Below are 19,742 nucleotides of genomic sequence, written 5' to 3' on the forward strand. Positions count from 1 at the left end.
ATCCCCAGGCCTCTTGAGGATGAATGGCACTACAGTGATATAAAAAGGGAGGCTTTTCGTGTGTGTCTAGATTTCTTTGTCTCTCTGGGCCACGGTCCTCCCACACGCTCCAGCCAGGAGGCGGTACTTGAGCAAAGTTTCGTAAGGAAGAAAAGTTTGATCATGGACTGAGACCAGCAGCATTAGTAGTCAGGTTGTGTTGCCAGATTAGATGTTATCCCCTATTAGTCTTGTTTTAAACATATTGAACTGGGGTACAATGCTATAGGTTGGTATTTCTAACATGGGGGAAAACTGTGTTTGTTAAGTATATAAGTTAGTCTTCAGAGTAAATCTCTTTAAGATATCGATTTTGGCAATGCCATTGCACAATACACCTGAATGGAGCAATATATAATATTATATAAGACAACAAACAGTTCACAGAGGGAAAAAAAAAACACTACATGTCAAGTCAAGGTGTGATATTCCTCCTGAAAACTCTGCTCATCTTTTTAGTGCTGTCTTCGGTCATTCAGTAATTAAAACGGATGTCTTAAAAAGCTCATAAATTAAGGGTAGATTAAGACTTAAAATGCCTATTTAAGCTATAGATATTGAAAATAACCTATTATTATATTATAATGTATTACTTATTATATCTATAGCTTAAATAGGCATTTTAAGTCATTTCAACAAATTAGCAAAACTAAAAAAAATGTGTATCTGTATATTTTTTAAATAAATACATTATTACAAATATTGCTAGACTTTTTATTCAGACACATTGAGGCTGCTTGATATATTGTGATACCCTAATGTGGTTTCTTTACAATAAAAAGAGAGAGATTTGGATAGAAAACAGTGCAATGTTAGAACAACTTCAATTCAGCAACTGGATTTAGTCCATGTATCTGCTTTCTCTTTTTTGCTTGCAGATGAAATGGAAAAATATAAGGGAAAATGCTAGATAGTATCTAGAAGTGTTATGCCAACTCATGTTAACTTAGTAGCTATTAAAACAGTAGTCTCTTCAGAATTATTTTCTTCAGCTTACATCATGCACAATGTTAAGTAGCTGACAGCCTAATGGTCAGGTGGTATAAGGAATTATTTTAACACTTCATTAGCATTAGTGCTAACTAAATCTGGCACAGGTGTATTCTTTCTATACAGTAAACTACTTCATTTCTTTCAGGCATGTCAAAAATATGTTAAGGTTTTAAAAAGGCAATAAAAAAAGGGCATATTTTTAAAATACATTTCAATTTTTCATATTTTTTTAATCATATTTCTTTGATATATTAATATGCTATACATTTTCTGTATATTAGTTACATTAAACTTGTTATTTAATGCTTTAATAATACAAATAATATTTAATAATAATAATAATAATAATAATATACAAATAATAATAGTTATTTGTCTTGACATTTTTTTTTTTTCATACTTTTCAAAAATGTAATAATTGCTTTATTTATTAATTTACTTTGTTTAGCTTTTTGAATTCCTTTCCATATAGTATTCCCTCTTCCAAAATAATAAACTATATAAATATAATTATATATATAAATATATATATAATAAAAATCACTCTGTCAATTTTTTTTTTTTTTTGGCAACCTACAGTGCCGTGTTTGGTACAATATTTTTATGCATTCGTAAAATAAGCAATGGATATTACATTATTCAATTACATATATCGTGATTTAAAGTGAGTCCCAGCATGCATGAGATTGAAGTTACGTATATTAAATCGTCCAATCTGGCAACCCAGACAGGGCTGGGACAAAAATCGCCTTGGGACTGAAGTGAATTTTGGCAGAGTTGCAGATAGGGATGGCTCGTAGTGGATCTGGGAGGGTTTGAAATCGCTACTGGGTTGGAAATTCTGCGGATCAACTCTGGCAACCTCTGCCCCAGTCCTTGAGCCAGGACTCCTGTTGCTCCGGCTCCGGTGCTGGCTCGGGTTCCTCGGGATGGCTCGCGCTGATAAGTGCTGCAAAGTTTCGGTGTAAGAGCTCGGCATCCTGCGCCATGGCTTCACCTAGCCTGCGTCCTCAGTCAATTCACACGGCTTTAATGCGAAATGAAAGGCGTTTAAAATGACCCTGCGCGTGTGAGGAAGACGGCTTAGGTGCAGGAGCTTGCTCAGATTTGAGGATGCGCTCCAAGCGCGGATTTTGCGCGTTTGGGTTGGCCTTCTTACTCCCTGCTGTACTTCTGACCCTTGTTCGGACCGCAGAAACTAATGTGCTGAATGACATTACAGGTGAGTTGGAGCAGCAGAATAGTTTTGGACCTTGAATGAACGTGGTTCTGCAAGGAGGCAGTCCTACTGTCATAGACTTTCTTTCTTTCTTTCTTTAACATGTTTTCAGTTCCTTTGCAGAGTTCTGACTTGCAAAACAAACTGTGTAATTCACAAAAGAATAAACTTAGTAGTTTTATTTTGGATGAGTGAGTAAGCTGTGAGATCATTTATATGATGCTCCATGCTTTCATTGATTAAATATTAGTAGTGCAAAAGTTAGCACCCCTCATTGTTTGTGTATGAATCACCAAACTGAATCAATTAATGTAGAAATAAGCACATTTCCAGAACTAATGTGAAGAATTAGGACAGGCAGGTTGGATGAGGAGGAAATGCGGCCTATACTTCATTCAGTGATATTTATATCGTATTCAGGAAGGAAGGAAAGGATTTTGAGATTTTTTTCTATGGAACACAATTAGACAATGTGACTGTATTTGTCTTGTCTTGTTGGCATGAATTAATAGTCTTCATTTGTGTCATTTTTTTTGTTTTGTTTTAAAGAGCCAACCTTTCAAAGATAAACATCTTAAAAGTAAAGCGATTTCTTAGTTGTTTTTTTTTTATGAAACTCACATTTGTCTGTGTTGTTTCCTATCTGATGGCTAAGATCGCCACACTCTGGCTGGTTTTGGAGAGGAAGCTTCCTTGTCCTCTGTTGCTCTCTGCTGGTTCATGACATCTGGGTCAAAATTGGAACAATGCTCTCAGTTGAAAAAGTTTGAGAGACAATGGAAGTTTCTGACTAAGCCTCTGGAGAAATGCATTAACAAACATAATGTCTTAAAGCTCCATATGCTTAGTTTTCTTTTACTTAGCATTGTTTTAGGCAGAAATGTTTTTTGCTTGCAGGTAGCTCAAAGCAATACCGTGGTAATTTGTTTATCGCTATAAACTGGAGCGTGCATACGGTACTCATTTATTCATAGAGTTAAATCATAGCAAATTATAACCATCTGGTTGTCTTCTGCAGGTAGCGCTCCTGAAGGGCATGTCCAGTACGAGATTGTTCACCCACAGAGAGTGGATTCAAATGGAGCTTTTATCTCGAACCTCGTGTCCTACCGTATGAGTCGACTCCGCCGGAGGCAGACGGTGGAGAGCATTGAAAACCTGCCTCATGTTTTCTACCATTTACAATACAATGGCGAGGACTTGCTTTTCAACCTCACTCTCAACCCATATCTACTAGCTCCTGGTTTTCTTACAGAACGGCGTGCAGGTGGCCTCCGGGGCTCCAAGTTACATTCTCCCGGCAATTCTCTGTGCTACTTCCTTGGCCAGGTCTGGAGTGAGTCAGCTGCCAAAGGTCAAGCAGCTGTGAGCACCTGCGATGGCTTGGTATGATAGCTGGATTAAATATGATAGGGTGGGGTTTAATAATGGAACAAATACTGTTACAGTGATGAGTTCACTTAAAAATATTCTCTAGTTGGGGATTGTTCCTCACAGGAATCTAGGCAGCTCCTTCCTTGTAGTTTCCTAAAAGAAACTATACAATAATAGAAACTATACTTTAATAGAACCCTCGTTTTAAAAATTGGTCCATGGCATTGATGTTGAGTTCTCTATTTTGATTGGTTAAAAGGTGTAGGGGATGAATCTCACCTCACCTCAAGTGTTCCGTGAGGAGTCATTTATGCAGCTTTAATGGAGTAAGTCTCCAGTGCCAGTGTCCGAGGTAAAGTCATAATTAAAGAGAAAGCTTTGCAGTTTCTCACTGTTTCTAATTTTAAAGGGGCTTTCACACTTGGTCTGAAACAGAGCATGGTTTGCATGAAAAATTGATAACGTGAAACACATGGACTTGGAAGTGCAGCATAGGAATCTCGGCGTAGTTCCAGTGCAACTGAACTCACATCACCCTCTACAGGTAGTCTGGGGTTCAGTACCGCTTGTACACTTGGGTCATTGTGGGATAAAGAAGATTTTAGGTACATTATCACACGTAATACCACCAAAAATCAACAAATCAATAAAAAATAATAAATCATCGGACTGTGTTCTCCATGTGTGTTTGTGATGATGTAAAATGTACACAAATGCACCGGGAAACCAGACTAATACTGAGGAGGTACCGGAAGAATCTCACTCAGACTCAGACTGCAGTAAACGTGCCAAGTGTGAAAAACCACATGCTGTTTATAGCTGCTATAACATAAAGTGAGAACAGGAACTAGCTAGTTTCACTGATATTCCATAACATGAAATGTAATTACAAATGGATAAAAACAGCATTCCCAGTTATGTTTTATTTGTTACCTACGTACACTCCTGTGAGACGCACTGCAAAGAGGAAAGGCTTTTAAATTGCTTGGATTAACATTTAGGACACTTTAAGAAGTGGGCTCTAAAATGAAAAAGCTAATCGAAATGAAAAGACCTGTTTTGGCAGCCAGTTAACATCACGATTGACCAGCGTCATTTGTCTAATCAGGTTTTTGACACTTTTAAAAGTGATTAGATGTTAAAATCAGTTTTTTTTCCAAATTTTGCAATTTGAATACTAAAGTCCACGGGGAATCAAGTAAATTGCGAACTGATAGAAATAACTTTCTTTTATTTAAATGGAACACCTAACTGATCTAATCTGCAAAAAAAGGCTGATTTTGTGATCAGTCTAATTAAACACCTTAGGCACCACATATTTATGTTTTAGAGTTAATCCTAGTGCCACTGGCATCCTTTATTCATAAGCTTAAGGGTTTTACCCTCTAAGTGCACCAGCCTTTAATTAAGCACTCATTTAGAGTCGCATTTGAGTAGTGAATAAGTTCTACAACAATTTCCATTTCCTTATTTAATTGCTGTTCTGCGTCACAATAGTTGTTCTGCGTGTACAAGAAAAAAACTTTGCCACACAGTGTTTATTTGCCCTGTAACTGATTCTAGCATTTTCTGTTTGTCTTAGGATTAACTAGTTGACTCTACTAATGCTTTGTTAATAAAGAGTCATTTGGAGTCACATTAAAGTCAAATTTAAGAGGAGCAGTTAATAAGATTTCTAATGATTTCCATTTATTTAAGTGTATCACAGTAACTGTTCCATGTGTATAGTGCAGTACAGTGTTTATTTGTCCTATAGCATTTCCTATTTGTCTAAGGATTAAATAGTTGACTCTCTTTAGGACTAGCTTCCTTGAAGGCAAAGATGTTTCAGATGTTTTTCTGAAACTAATCCTTACTCCTTAACATATGTTGTTTTTATCTATGGTACTAAAAGTGATTTAACTGTACCCAAGGTAACCTTTTAAAGATATTATAATAATTTTGTAATTTATAAATTTGTTTTTAGGGTGACTTTCTGTCCAGATGTAAAATAGCCTCTGGCACAATTACAGTAATGCGCACTGTTAAAAAAGACAATAAATAAATAAATCTAATAAAAAGACAGGCAGTGTAGGAGGTTCTTGGTTCGAGTGCAATGTGTAATTCTTGAATTTGTTATGTGGGTTTCATGAAGAAGCTCAAAACAGACACAGTGCTCAGATTTTTTCCCTCCTCGAGTCCTTTATATAGCCTGAGGGAAAGTCCGAGTAGGGAGGCTATGCTTTGGATTGGTGAGGCTTGTAATTAGTGTCAGTTTGGGCTGACTTCTGTGTTTTCTGTAGACAGGGCTGTTCAAACTCTCCGAGGAGGAATTCTTCATCAGGCCGCTGGAGCAGACCCACAGATCAGAAGAGCCACAGGCTCATGTCATCTACAAGCGTCATACTACAGAGCACAACAGCCAGCCGGTGCAGCCTTTATTCGACGGAAAAACATCCAACGGGACCTGTGGAGTCAAAGGTGAAAGACCAGGACTACTTTATATTAGCTACCTTTTATTTATCAGTTACAAACAAACGCTAGGGATTTGTAAAGTGACACCAGTCCACCTGTATAATAATAATAAAAATGTACTGAATGATAGCAGTGAGATTCTGATTGAGACGTTTACTTTGTCAGATGTTCACGGAAGAGCGCGAAAAGTCGAGAGACAGCGAGAGCGCTGGGAGAAACGCCATCACCGGAGGAGACAGCGCTCCATCAGCAGGGAGAAATGGGTGGAGACTCTTGTGGTGGCCGACCCAAAAATGGTGGAGTACTACGGCAAGAACGGAGTGGAGAGCTACGTTCTAGCCGTCATGAACATTGTGAGTATATCATTGTTGCGTTCATTACAAGTGATTTCAGTTGGATTTCTGACTTGGACTCCATTTTACATTTTACAGTTTTTAAACATTTTGCTATATTTATAATCGTACACATTTAGTTGACTTTTAGACAGAACAATGTTCTACTAGCAAAAAAAAGTCAAGTGCAAAAGAAAATTCAGAAAATAAAAGAAAACAAAAAAATGTAGCTGGCTTAAAGCTGGGTTTACACATTTTTTAAATACATTTTGAAAAATTATGCACGGTAAAGGAGTTCTTTATCAGTTGAGAAAGCGTAATGGGACGAGTTAACCAGCAGCCCGTTAAGTGCCAATGCGACCAGACAGCAGTGAAAAAAAGTTCCACCAGGTAGACACCATAGGATTTTGCAAAATTCAATATATTAGCCGCTGTAATGTCTGAACATAATGCTAATAGACAAAACAATCCTGATTATGTTTTATGAAGCTGAAAATGTGTGTGCATAAATTGCCCAATAACAGAGAAAGAGGCTTTCCCAGCCTTTATTTAATTGAACTCTATAAGTATATAACTTGGTCTATTCTTCTGTGAAATGTGTGAAACATGAAACATTTTGATATGTTTTCTTCATGCAGAATAAGTCCACATGGAGCTCCGCTTCCACATCATATTTTTTTTGCAGTTTGTTGGCTTTCATGTACCATTTCATGTTGTTTCCTCTTGTTACTAACAGCAGAAATCTGTGAACTCTGCAGCGGACTGCTCCGAGACATCTTTCCTTCTATTGAACTGGATCCAAGTCAGCTGACCTCATTGTAATACAGCTGCAGGCCCTTAGACACATTTTCCAAAATACACATCGCCTTGCTGAGCTGCTGCTACTGACAGCCGTGTTAAAGGAAAAGACCTCATGAAACAAAGCGATTTCCATTGCAGATCTTTGGTTTTGGTTGGATGGGCCTGCTTTCAAGAGGAAACGTTTTGTTTCCGCAGTTTAACGTAAAACAGCTTTTTTACCTTAGAACCGTGTATGTGTCTGATTGATGTGCATTCATTTCACGCTCTGCATTGAAAAATTGACTCCTTTTCAATCGAAAAGAAAAGCTGAATATTTTCCAGGTAGATGAAGCCGAATAGTAAACAAAGTACAAAGCCTTTTTTTTCTCTAATACGTTTGCTCTGCTATGGGATTCTTTTTTTTTCTTTTTCTTTTGTGTGGAAAACCCTCTCTTTGTAGCTTGGAATGTTGTTAGAGACAAGCGAGAATGAACGAGCGCTTTATATCTTGGACTAAGAGAATGTAGTGACATAGACAACAGCAAAAATACTAATAATAATAATCTTAGGTAATAGGAATTCAATCGACGGTACAGTGCAATTAGTTTTTTGTGCATCTAATAAGCATGCGTCTGTTGCTTATTACCAGAGAATTTAATATTCATTGATTTTCTGGTGAAAAGCTGGAGACTGTAATTTCCAAGCTGCAGAGTCAATAGTAAATGATTACAATTAAACCCTGCTGTTTCCTGACCGCATCACCTCAACCGTGTCTTCCCAATTGTACTTGATTTTAAGTGACTTGACCTGAATTCAGAGTCAGCCTCCCGCCAATGTCAGTCTGTTATCGGCCAGCTGCAGCCACATGCCTCTTTAACCTTTATTGATTTCAATGTCTTTCAGCCAATTTGCACATTTAATGAGCTTGTGGTGTTTGGTCCATTAACAGATACTCTCATGAGTATGCTTTTAAGTTCCTTAATGCTAATTAGCTTAAATGGCCATGCTTTCAGACAGTGTTTACTAGCACAATGCAAATCAGGCTTTGATTGTGAAAGTGGCTCTCCAGAGTTCCAGAGATCAACAGCCATCCTCCGTCTTAGACACTCTGAGGAGAAGTGCTTGATTTCCTGTGATGGGAATTTGTTAGTTCATCATTAGGAGCATTTTGTACCTGTTATTCTGGGGTTTAACTATGTTCATTTCTTCACTGACTTTTTTTATTCTCACAGCTTTTGTGGCATACATTACTCCAGAAGTGCCAAAATGTTCAAGTGTATGAAGTGCCATTGGGTTATACTGTATGTATCTTTGCTGGTTTTATTTTTTTTGCAGGTTGCAGGGCTGTTTCGGGACCCGAGCATCGGAAATGCCATCAATATTGTGATTGTGCGTCTCATTCTGCTAGAACAAGATGAGGTGAGCCAGCCAGAAAATAAACATGCTAGTGAGTAGTGGAATTTGCAGTAGTGGGTACAGTTAGTAATACAAACAAATTAGTTATGTTTCTAAATTCTACTGCCATTAATACTGTTTTTCTACTGCAGCAGTGTGAGGTGAGCCAGCCAGTAAATAGAGAGCCAGCCAGAAAATAAGTATATTAACCAGTAGTGGATTTACAGTAGTAGGTTCAGTTAATAAAACAAAATAATGGTTATGTTTCCAAATTTTATGCTATTAATATTGCAGCTGTGCGTTTCTTTCTACTACAACAATGTGAGGCGAGCCAGCCAGTAAATAGAGAGCCAGCCAGGAAAGAAGTATATTAACCAATAGTGGATTTATAGTACTAGGTACAGATGATAGAATGAAGTACATTTCTAAAATCTACTGCCTTTAATGTTGTAGTTGTGCATTTCTTTCTACTACAACAATGTGAGGAGAGCCAGCCAGAAAATAAATTAGCTGCCAGCTACTGATCATTCGTGGATTTACTGTAGTTGATAGATTTAAAACTACAACATAGTGTGTTTTTTTGCATTCTATTGCTGTCAGTATTGTGGTTGTTTATGTGTAGGTCACATGCATTCCATGTGATGTCTAGTTTCTGTTTGAAAAACATATTTTCTGACAAAAAATTCCAGCATTTAGGCTTTCATGAAGATACTTGGATTCACAGATGTCTCTTTGATTTGCATTTTCTGATGCTATGAGTGCTTTAATACATGGGTTGTTTTTTTGTTATGTTGCAATCAGGAAGACTTGAAAATCACTCACCATGCAGACAACAGCCTCAACAGCTTCTGCAAATGGCAAAAGCACTTGAACATAAAGGGAGACGAACATCCAGTCCATCATGATGTGGCTGTCCTGCTTACAAGGTGCTTATATGGATATATACTGTAGATATTGCTTTATAGTAACTGACATTGTTTAACACATTAACCTCAACATTAATGCACCATTAGTAACTTAATGATGCAATTGTAAAGTCTATATTATGGTCAAAGCGTAGTTCTATCCTAAAATAATCTACTTTAGAATTCGGCTTCAGAATCATAACCTCAGTATTGTCTGATACTGTGCTTTGCCTTGCACTTAAACATAAGGTGTGTTAGTATATGACCCCTTTTTTTGTGTGAGCTTTTGTGTGAAAGTGGCAGGGGTGGACATTTCATAAGTCCAGTGTGCTGTCCAGCCCTGTGTTTTGCTTGCCTGGAAACTAAATAATATTTGGTAAACTAGTTAGGTGGTTGCTATATAGCTAAATGTGTTAATACAGACTAGGGGAAACTAAATTGTATAAAAATGATCCTTCTAACAAAGTTTCTCATGTTTATGCCCTTGACAAAAAGTTAGCAAGAAGCTGATTTATGATTTGCCTGTAGCGTTCTATATCTTGTAATAGTTGGCTAGCATCTTTATTTACTTATTTTACTTTATCTACTTACAGCAGGAGAGTGTTACCTATTTTCTGCCTTCTGAGCTGTTTTCTGAATGCAAGTTGTTGCACTTGGTCTCCAGAGTAATAAGGAATAAGAAGAAGAGAATGCCAAGCTTCTTAGTGTTTAGGTGGAATGAAACATGGCCAGGAGGTTAGATGAACTCTGAGAGAGCTTTCTGTGCTTAATATAGGCATGAGTAACATTTCTCTTTGGCACAGGAAAGACATTTGCGCTTCCACCAATAAGCCCTGTGAGACACTGGGGCTCTCTCATGTGGCGGGAATGTGTCAGCCCCATCGCAGCTGCAGCATCAACGAGGATACGGGTCTGCCGCTGGCCTTCACCGTAGCGCATGAGCTGGGACATAAGTAAGTCCTCCATCAACACTGCTAATCCTCAGGTTTCATCATTAATCCCTGTTCTGGTTGGGTTAAGATGGTTAGAAATTAATGAATTTGGTTTATTTTTATTATGGAGTGACAAATCCACAAATGGATGTGAAATGCAATAGCAAGACTGTAAGTAGTAATATACTTACTACACTCTATGAGCACTTTATTAGGAACACCTCCTCATTCATGTAATTATCTAATCAGTCAACAAGTTGAGCCCTGAGGCGGATGGGCCACAACAGCCAAAAACTACGTTGTGTTCTGCTTCTGTCAGTGAAGATCTGAAAGCTCTTTAAGGCTGCAGTGGACACAGGCTCACCAAAACTGATTAGATGAAAGCTGGAAAAACATAGCCAGGTCTGATGAATCTTGATTTCTTCTGATGCACACAGATGGTCGCGTCAGAATTTGGTGCCAACAGCATGAATCCATGGTCTCATCCTGCACTGTTTCAACAGTCCAGACTGGTGGAGATGGTGTAATGGTATGGGGAATGTTTTCTTGGCACACATTGGTCCTGTTCACACTAATAAATCATCGCTTGAATGCGAATGCCAATTTAAGTATTGTTATTGACCGTGTGCATCCCTTCCTGGCCATAATTTACCATCTTGTTATGGCTACTTCCAGCATGATAGTGGACCATATCTCAAGGCAAAGGTTGTCTCAAACTGGTTTCATGAACATGACAATGAGTTCATTAATGAGTTCATTAATGACTTTCCAGTCACCGGATCTGAATCCAGTAGAACACTTTTGGGATGTGGTAGAACATGACATTCACAGTGTGAAAAATGTGCAAGAACTGCATGATGCAAGGCAGCATCTCAGAGAAATATTTCCAACATCTTGTAGAATCCATGCCATGAAGAATTGAGGCTAATCTGAGAGCACAGGGAGGCCCTATGCAGTGTTAGTATAGCGTTCTTATAACTCCTAAGTGTTCAGTGAGTGTATATTTACACAAATAAGTGAGACATTCATATGACCTCGACTTGAATGTCTTCTTGTCTTTATGTGGCAAGATTAAGCTGTTACTATATTAAAAACAGCACATGATTTGATGTTTCCTTGTTATAAAAAAGTCTTCTGACCAATCAGTATCAAGAAACAGCACTGTTGCATAACCAATTTTAACGTTGAGGAGGCTAAGTGTTTAAAAAATAAACTTTAACTAGCTAGCAGATTATCTTCTTTCAGTCAAATAGCTTGTCTGCTTCTATAAATTCTATTCATGTTATTAATGTCCTGGTTTTAATATATTAACTTACGCAGGGTCTTTACTGTTCTATTTAGCTGTTACCGAAGGATATCATCAACATAACTGGTATATAGCAATTACAGTGGAGAGTAACGTAACAAGCCTAAAGAGGTTACTGTGAAGTGTGTGAAATGTGATTATCCTGCCTTGATTGTTCTCATACACTGAAAGTACAGTGGGTGGTGTATTTGGCTTAGCACTCTGATTAAGCTTCCTAAACAAGCCCGGGTTGAAGGTAATAGCAAGGGATCTTAATGAATCACAAATTTTCTATCTGTATGATAATGAGGAGCTGTTTCAGTGTTGGCGTCGGAGGCAGTGGCACCTCACCAGCACACAAATGAGGTTTTAAGAGCAGAATCGCAGCACATCTGTCAAACCTGCATTCAAAGCTTCTTAAAGGGACACGGGTGTGAAGTTGAACGTGGTTTTCATAAGAGGAATCCTGTCATGTTTGATTGTGTGTTGCAAGGCAGTTTGGAGGCTCATGTGTTATTTGTTTCCCTGTAATGCCATCAATAAGTGTTTGGGGGTAGCACCACATATGACACAGAATATAATTAGCATGGGGTTCTGTGTCTCGTTTGAAAACACAAGGCATAAAATATTACAATTCATGTTTGCATCGAACATAACAGTTAATCTGGGGAGTTAGCAGACCAAAGACATGTGTCCCTAGCCTGCTGTGAGAGGCTCCTGTAGGATAAGTGTTATTGAGAGTGGGTTAGTTAATTTCTGGTAACTTTTTCTGTAAGGAGAAGATTTTCAATCTTGGTAGAAATAAATAAATGATGTATTGATAATTTACTGTTGTATAAAAAGAGCACACCACTTTTATTCGAAAGACGTGCTTTTATTTAAAAGGCTGGAAACAATATCTCCAATTTGTGGCGAGCCACATCACCTGACTCCATGTTGGTGAATATTTTCCAGAACATTCTTAATAGTGTATAGCAAGCCTTTGTACATTGCTCTAGTGGCGCAATCGGTTAGCGCGCGGTACTTATACGGCAGTACAGGTGAAGCAATGCCGAGGTTGTGAGTTCGAACCTCACCTAGAGCATGATATTTAAGAGGAGCCTGCAACTTCACCCATAGCAATTGGGATGAGCTTCAGTGTAGCTTGAATTATAAATGTTAAGAGTTGTTCCGTTGTACATGGCAGTGGTTGTTCAATGGCCCGCGCACTAACCGATTGCGCCACTGGAGCTGAAGATGGAAGATGACTGCAAACCCACAACTTTCTAATTAGATACTAACAGCTTTAGCCATTGAACAACCACTGCCATGTACAACTTATATTATTACTTATACAGCAGTACAGGTGAAGCAATGCTGAGGTTGTGAGTTCAAGCCTCACCTGGAGCACAGTCTTTAAGAGCAGCCTAGAGCTGTCTGTGTTCTATGTAGAAGATAATAGTTCTGCTGTAGGTGGAATTAAACTTGGATATAGTGTGTTAAGTTGGGAGTAATCTGTGGCCTCCAAGGTTTTTGGTTATGGCTTTCAAGCCTTGATCCTGCTGCTGGTGGTCCCTGGTGATTTTACCCACTCCCATCATAGATGAGCTACATGAAATGAAGTACTGAACCCTGTTCAGTACTTTGCAGTGTATGTGAGAAATAAATGTAGTACAGTTTTATTTATTTCTATAGCACTTATCACAACAGGCACTGTTGTAAAGTAGCTTTACAGGAATATTAAAATTTAAAACATATTTTGATCCCTAATGAGCAAGCCAGAGACAATGCTGACAAGGAAAAACTCCCTGAGACGACAAGAGGAAGAAGACTCAAAAGGGAAGCCATCCTCATCTGGATGACACCGGAGAGTCTGATGATAAATCAATTCCCTTCTATAACTGTATATTGTCGAGTGGGATTGTTTAACCAGGAGCTTTTGATCAACTTATAAGTATGGGCATCAGTGTAATTTCTGAAATCATTATAGATTCATCATACATTTCTAGCTGCCATTAAATGTTTGATGAATTGATAACAATCTTCTTTTCAGAACATATTATTGGACTGAATTTAAGCAAAATGTATACAAATGATTGCATCTATGTAAAACAAAAACAGTAGTATACTTCTATGTATACTTAATATGGCTGCAATTGGGATAAGCTTCAGTGTAGCTTGAATTATAAATACTCGGCAATTTTATGAGTTGTTCTGTTGTACATAGCAGTACTTCCCATCTTTCAGGCTCCAGTGGTGCAATTGGTTAGCGCGCGGTACTTATACAGCAGTACAGGTGAAGCAATGCCGAGGTTGTGAGTTCAAACCTCACCTGGAGCATGAGGTTTTAAGAGCAGCCTGGAACTTCACCCCTAGCAATGGGGATAAGTTTCAGTGTAGCTTGAATTATACATACTTGGAGATGTTATGAGCTGTTCAGTTGTACATGGTAGTGGTTGCTGTTAGTTTATAGTCAGATAGTTGTGGGTTCAGAATCATCATCAAGGCTCCAGTGGCGCATGATATTTAAGAGCAGCCTGCAACTTCACCCATAGCAATTGGGATTGAGCTTCAGTGTAGCTTGAATTATAAATGTTAAGAGTTGTTCCGTTGTACATGGCAGTGGTTGCTCAATGGCTAAAGCTGTTATTTTCTAATCAGATAGTTGTGGGTTTGCAGTCCTCTTCTAGGCTCCAGTGGCGCAATCGGTTAGCGCGCGGTACTTATACAGCAGTACAGGTGAAGCAATGCCGAGGTTGTGAGTTCGAACCTCACCTGGAGCATGTGCTTTTAAGAGCAGCCTGGAACTTCACCCATAGTAATTGGGATAAGCTTCAGTGTAGCTTGAATTACAAATACTTGCAGTTTTTCCGTTGTACATGGGAATCTAATCAGATAGTTGTGGGTTCGCATTCATCTTCCAGGCTCCAGTGGCGCAATCGGTTAGCGCGCAGTACTTATACAGCAGTACAGGTGAAGCAATGCTGAGGTTGTGAGTTCAAGCCTCACCTGGAGCACAGTCTTTAAGAGCAGCCTAGAACTGTGTGTGTCCTATGGGAAAATAATGGTAGAAGATAATAGTTCTGCTGTAGGCAGTACACTTGCAGTGTATGTGAGAAATGAACATAGTACAGTTTTATTTATTTCTATAGCACTTATCACAATGGGCACTGTTGCAAAGTAGCTTTACAGGAATATTAAAATTTAAAACATATTTTGATCCCTAATGAGCAAGCCAGAGACAATGTTGACAAGGAAAAACTTGAGTAAGAAAACTTGAGAGGAACCAGACTCAAAAGGGAAGCCATCTTCATCTGGGTGACACCGGAGAGTCTGATGATAAATCAGTTCCCTTCTATAACTGTACATTGTTGAGTGGGATTGTTTAACCAGGAGCTTTTGATCAACTTATAAGTATGGGCATCAGTGTAATTTCTGAAATCATTATAGATTCATCATACATTTCTAGCTGCCATAAAATGTTTTCAGAACATATTATTTATTTACTTGTTTCGGCCTGAATTTAAGCAAAATGCATACAAATGAATGCATCTATGTAAAAAAAAAAAAAACACAGTAGTATACTTCTATGTATGCTTAATATGGCTGCATTCTGAAAACAAACTAGATTAAAATCTATCTGAAGTTTAGTTAGTTCTCTTCCTGTTGCCCAACAGTCTGGGAGTGTACGTCTGCTATGTTGTAGCACAACATAAATCTGCCACATACGACTTTTTAATCAGAGACGGAAATCTCCTGACCTCCATGTCAAACGCTTTACGAGTGCGCCACTCAGGAGCTGTGGAGTTTTTTTTCACCTCTTTTCATGTTCCTGTTCTTCTCTTCTCTGGTTAGTCTCACAAGTATGACAGTTTATACAGAACAAACACTTTTTACTGTTTCTGTTACATTTTCCACTTTTAACTTTTTTATTGAGAGCTCATTCCTCTTTCAACACTTTATCTTTACCTTTTTTCTTTCTTTTCCCACCATCGGTTGTAGTTACTGGCATTATTGTTTATTTCTTAATTTAGTTAGAGGGTTTTTAAGGTACTTAAAATGCACAGCCTCTCGAAGTAAAAATATCTTACCGTAAAATTACATTTTTACTTGCACTGTTGGCCTGGAAAATAGAGATTTGGTAGTGGTGGTGGTATGGTATTAAAAAAAAATCATATAAACTTGAATACAAAGTATTTTCATTCGCTTGATCGAAATGCTTTGCTGTATGTACATGCTCAAGATAAAAGCTTGAGTAAATTCTTTACTGGATTAGAATTGAAGGCTCATATAAAAGTCTTAATAATAGTAATTAAATCTTTGACATATTCCAGTTTTTGACTTACCTTGGAAATTGGAAGACAGAATTACGGCATTATCGCTGTCCGTAGGTTCGAGGTACAAAGTGGGATAAAACATGGATGTCTACAGGTACATTTGTGAGCGATGTATGTATATATATCTCAAAACCGAGTGGTACGGTCTGTATTACAGGTTTACATTTGAGGCATCTGGCAAATGCCCTTATCTAGAGGACGTTACGCAACAGAGGACTTGAGGGTCTTACTCAAGGGCCCAGCAGTGGCAGCTTCATGGTGTTGAGATTCACTCAAGTCAAGTCAAGAAGCTTTTGTCATTTCAAGCATATAGAGCTGACACAGTACACAGTGAAATGAGACAACGTTTCTCCAAGACCCTGGTGCTACATCACACAACACAGAGCTACATAACAACATAGAGCTAAGTGATAAAATTAAGTTGTCCTAGCCACATAAAGTGCATCATGTGCAAAACATTACATTTCTGGCATACACCCTTATCCAGAGTGACTTACATTTATTAGATTTAGATTTAGTTCAAAATCTTAACCACTAAGCTACAATAACCCACCAAAGACCAAAAGACACTGCTAACAGACAATACAAACCAAAACAGTACAAGACAGATACACAAAATACACAAAATATACGCTGACCAGTATACATTCTGTATATGTTATATAGTGTAATGTGCACAAATAAGAGAACTGTAAACAAAGAGGGTTCTTGTAATCTTATACATGACTGTAATGTGTGCAAAACAGCAACAGCAGCAATTAAGTAATGTGTAAAAACATAACTTAAACAGTTATAACATGGGTAGTGCTATAGACTTGAATTGAGTGTTTAAGTTCGAGTCACTCATAACCTTCTCATCAGTAATAAAACGCCTTAACCACTGTGCTACCACTTCCTACAAATTCCGTAAATTAACAAGCTGCTCTGTTTATATATTGCTTCCTGTCCAGGCAGTACCCTGTGCCTCTAGTCTGCTGGTATAGGCTCCTGTAGGATAAGCGGTATAGAGAATGGTTTAATGTGTTTGTTAGAATTGACTTTTATTGGAAAGTCATGCTTTTATTGGAAAGTAATCAACTTTAGGGTGGTAACAGTATCCCCAATTTGTGGTGAGCCGCATCACCGGACTCCATGTTGGTGAGCATTTTCCGGGACATCCTTAATAGTGTATAGCAAGCTGTCACTCACAGCTCCAGTGGCGCAATCGGTTAGCGCGCGGTACTTATACAGCAGTACAGGTGAAGCAATGCCGAGGTTGTGAGTTCGAGCCTCACCTGGAGCATGAGTTTTAAGAAAGCTTCACTCATAACTCTGGATGAAGTTCAGAGTAGCTGGAGTTATAAATACTTGGATATCATGTGCTGAGTTGTGAGTTGAGCCATTTGTACAAGGCAGTGGTTGCTTATTGGTTAAAGCTGTTGGTTTCTGCCCAGATGGTTGTGGGTTTAAGCACATCTTCCAGGCTTCAGTTAGCGTTACAACCCTTACACAGCAGTACAAGTGAAGCCATGCTGAGCCTCACTCAGTGAGTTTTAAGAGTAGCCTAGATAACACTAATATAGAACTGGATATCTTTCAGTGTACTTGTACAGGGCAGAGGTTAAAGCTGTAGGTTTCTGGGTAGATGGTTGTGGGTTCAAACACATCTTCCAGGCTCCAGTGGTGCATGCGGTACTCATACAGCAGTGGCTTGTTAAATGTCAACCAAGATTTAATGAGCTTCACTGCAAAAAATGAGATCTTCACAAGCCAAAAACTCTTGAATTTTTTGGATAAATCTTGTTTTTTCTGTTAAGATAAATTAACTAGCCAATAATAATAATAATAATAATAATAATAATAATAATGATGAAGGCTTCTTCTAATGTTTTTTCTTGTTTCAATATGGTAAAAACGTGTTTTGTCACAAGTTTTTTATTCTTGTTTTAAGATTTCTTATCAGGTATAATTTTCTCACCCCAATGGCAGGTAATTTTGCTTGATTTGAGTTTTTTTTTTCTAAATTTACGATCTATTTTCTTATTTTCGTTGACGTTTTTGCAGCGTACTCTGTCTATATCTAAAATGCTTAATCTAAAAGTAATACTTGTACATTCAGTAAAACTCGTTTAAAACTTTGTTAACTGTTGCAGCCATAATAATTTACGAACTCGGGTTTGACGAGACCTTCCCAAGTTTCCGAGAAGGAGCGGGCGTTTTCTTTTGTGCTTCTAGTCTGAGGTTGGAAACTCCATGTTATGAGCAAACCGGAATGTTCTGTATTTTATAAACTTTCATACTCACATTAATCCGAAATCAGTGCTGTATACTGATTTTTATTCCAAGCCTAGAACTAAGGGTAGAAGGTAGACAGCATGCTCTAAGCGTGACCATTGTATGACGTTGTATGAGCTTTTTCTTTGCAGCTTATGAGTCAAAACACGTCCTTTTACTACGGCACGTTCCCTCCGCCTTTTATATACACTACAGCTGTGTGTATAAAAGAGACAGGCAGAGCTTGTAAATCTTCTAAATGGGAAAGACTTTTGATCTTACATTTCCAGTTGTGCAATAATGGCCACAGTAAGAATAGACATGATCTTATTTAATAATTCAGTACACACATGTAATAAACCCTTAAACTCCAGCACTTCAGCATGGCATTACAGTGTGTTACATAAGTGCATAAGTATTCACCCATATTTTGTGCTTACTTTTAAATTCTTTCTTTTCCAGATATCAGATATCAGACTAAATAGCACACCTTTGTTTGTCAACATGGATCTTTCAAAATCCTGGTGCATAAATCTATAGAAAAAACTTTGTGTAAGGAATAATGTTTTTTTCATATTTTACTATAGGAGAATCAGAAACAGATTTTTTCCCCTTCCAAGAAATATTGATTATTCCAAGCGTGTTATATCGTGACATAAAATTTGCACTAAATCCATTTTATTTTTCAAGCTGTGTCAATGCAAAATCCCAGGACGGATGAATCAATACACACTTCCTTATAACCCAATCAGCTTTTTTTTAATAGAAGGAGACTCCATTGTCATATCCATCTAACCTTACATTATTTCTGTCGACCGTTTTGTGGAAAAGTGTCTGTAATTGTATAAGGATTCCTTTATTCACCACACACTCTCTGCTGCAGCTTCGGGATTGAACACGATGGCAACGGCAATGACTGCGAGCCGATTGGGAAAAGGCCGTTTGTCATGTCTCCCCAGCTCTTGTATGGAACATCTCCACCCAACTGGTCGCGGTGCAGCCGGCAGTACATCACACGCTTCCTGGAGTGAGTAACTGATTCTTCTTCTTCATCTCTCTCTCTCTCTCTCTCTCTCTGTCTATAAATATCATTCTTTTCCTTAGCAATCAGTCATATTTTCCACTTTCTTCTATGAAGTACAGGGCCCTTATTCAGCTCAGCTGTGGGTATAGTAATCTTTACATGACATGGTCTGATTACAGGGTTTCAGATAGGATGCTACACAGGATGTAATTCATCTGACTGAGTTACAGATGGAGCTTCGGAGCAAAATGATGTCGCTAGGACTTGCAGCATTCTATTGTATGTCTATATGTTCTTTTAGCTCAAAAAAGCATCACCCTGAGATGCACAGATTAGGATCTGTTTACTTTGAGTCACCCACTGGATTTGTTTCCAGCCTGATAGAGAAACTTTGACATGGACTGAGTGAGTTTATCTATAATTGACTCTGCCAGAGAAGGT

At 38.2% G+C, this 19,742-nt stretch overlaps 1 protein-coding gene and 5 non-coding genes across 7 annotated transcripts in view; all 6 read left to right on the top strand.

Moving 5' to 3' along the window:
- Nucleotides 1-1,798: 1,798 nt before the first annotated feature.
- LOC131360365 (A disintegrin and metalloproteinase with thrombospondin motifs 7) overlaps nt 1,799-19,742 on the top strand; it is a 70,710-nt gene continuing 52,766 nt past the window's right edge. Inside the window, exons 1-8 of one of the 2 annotated variants that reach the window (XM_058400767.1) lie at nt 1,799-2,254; nt 3,270-3,637; nt 5,908-6,085; nt 6,245-6,432; nt 8,527-8,610; nt 9,388-9,512; nt 10,295-10,444; nt 19,161-19,304. In XM_058400767.1, the coding sequence (XP_058256750.1) occupies nt 2,146-2,254; nt 3,270-3,637; nt 5,908-6,085; nt 6,245-6,432; nt 8,527-8,610; nt 9,388-9,512; nt 10,295-10,444; nt 19,161-19,304 (1,346 nt within the window). In that variant the 5' untranslated portion in view covers nt 1,799-2,145. The remainder of the gene's footprint in view (nt 2,255-3,269; nt 3,638-5,907; nt 6,086-6,244; nt 6,433-8,526; nt 8,611-9,387; nt 9,513-10,294; nt 10,445-19,160; nt 19,305-19,742) is intronic. The other variant, XM_058400766.1, reaches the window with a different exon arrangement.
- trnai-uau (transfer RNA isoleucine (anticodon UAU)) lies at nt 12,700-12,792 on the top strand. The gene is given in 2 exon segments: nt 12,700-12,737; nt 12,757-12,792. It is a non-coding gene; the product is annotated as a tRNA-Ile (tRNA).
- On the top strand, nt 13,935-14,027 carry trnai-uau (transfer RNA isoleucine (anticodon UAU)). The gene is given in 2 exon segments: nt 13,935-13,972; nt 13,992-14,027. It is a non-coding gene; the product is annotated as a tRNA-Ile (tRNA).
- Nucleotides 14,378-14,470, top strand: trnai-uau (transfer RNA isoleucine (anticodon UAU)). The gene is given in 2 exon segments: nt 14,378-14,415; nt 14,435-14,470. It is a non-coding gene; the product is annotated as a tRNA-Ile (tRNA).
- Nucleotides 14,612-14,704, top strand: trnai-uau (transfer RNA isoleucine (anticodon UAU)). Its single transcript is given in 2 exon segments — nt 14,612-14,649; nt 14,669-14,704. It is a non-coding gene; the product is annotated as a tRNA-Ile (tRNA).
- Nucleotides 17,214-17,306, top strand: trnai-uau (transfer RNA isoleucine (anticodon UAU)). Its single transcript is given in 2 exon segments — nt 17,214-17,251; nt 17,271-17,306. It is a non-coding gene; the product is annotated as a tRNA-Ile (tRNA).

Source organism: Hemibagrus wyckioides, linkage group LG10 (assembly GCF_019097595.1).
Source record: "Hemibagrus wyckioides isolate EC202008001 linkage group LG10, SWU_Hwy_1.0, whole genome shotgun sequence".
Classification (NCBI taxonomy): Eukaryota; Metazoa; Chordata; class Actinopteri; order Siluriformes; family Bagridae; genus Hemibagrus; species Hemibagrus wyckioides.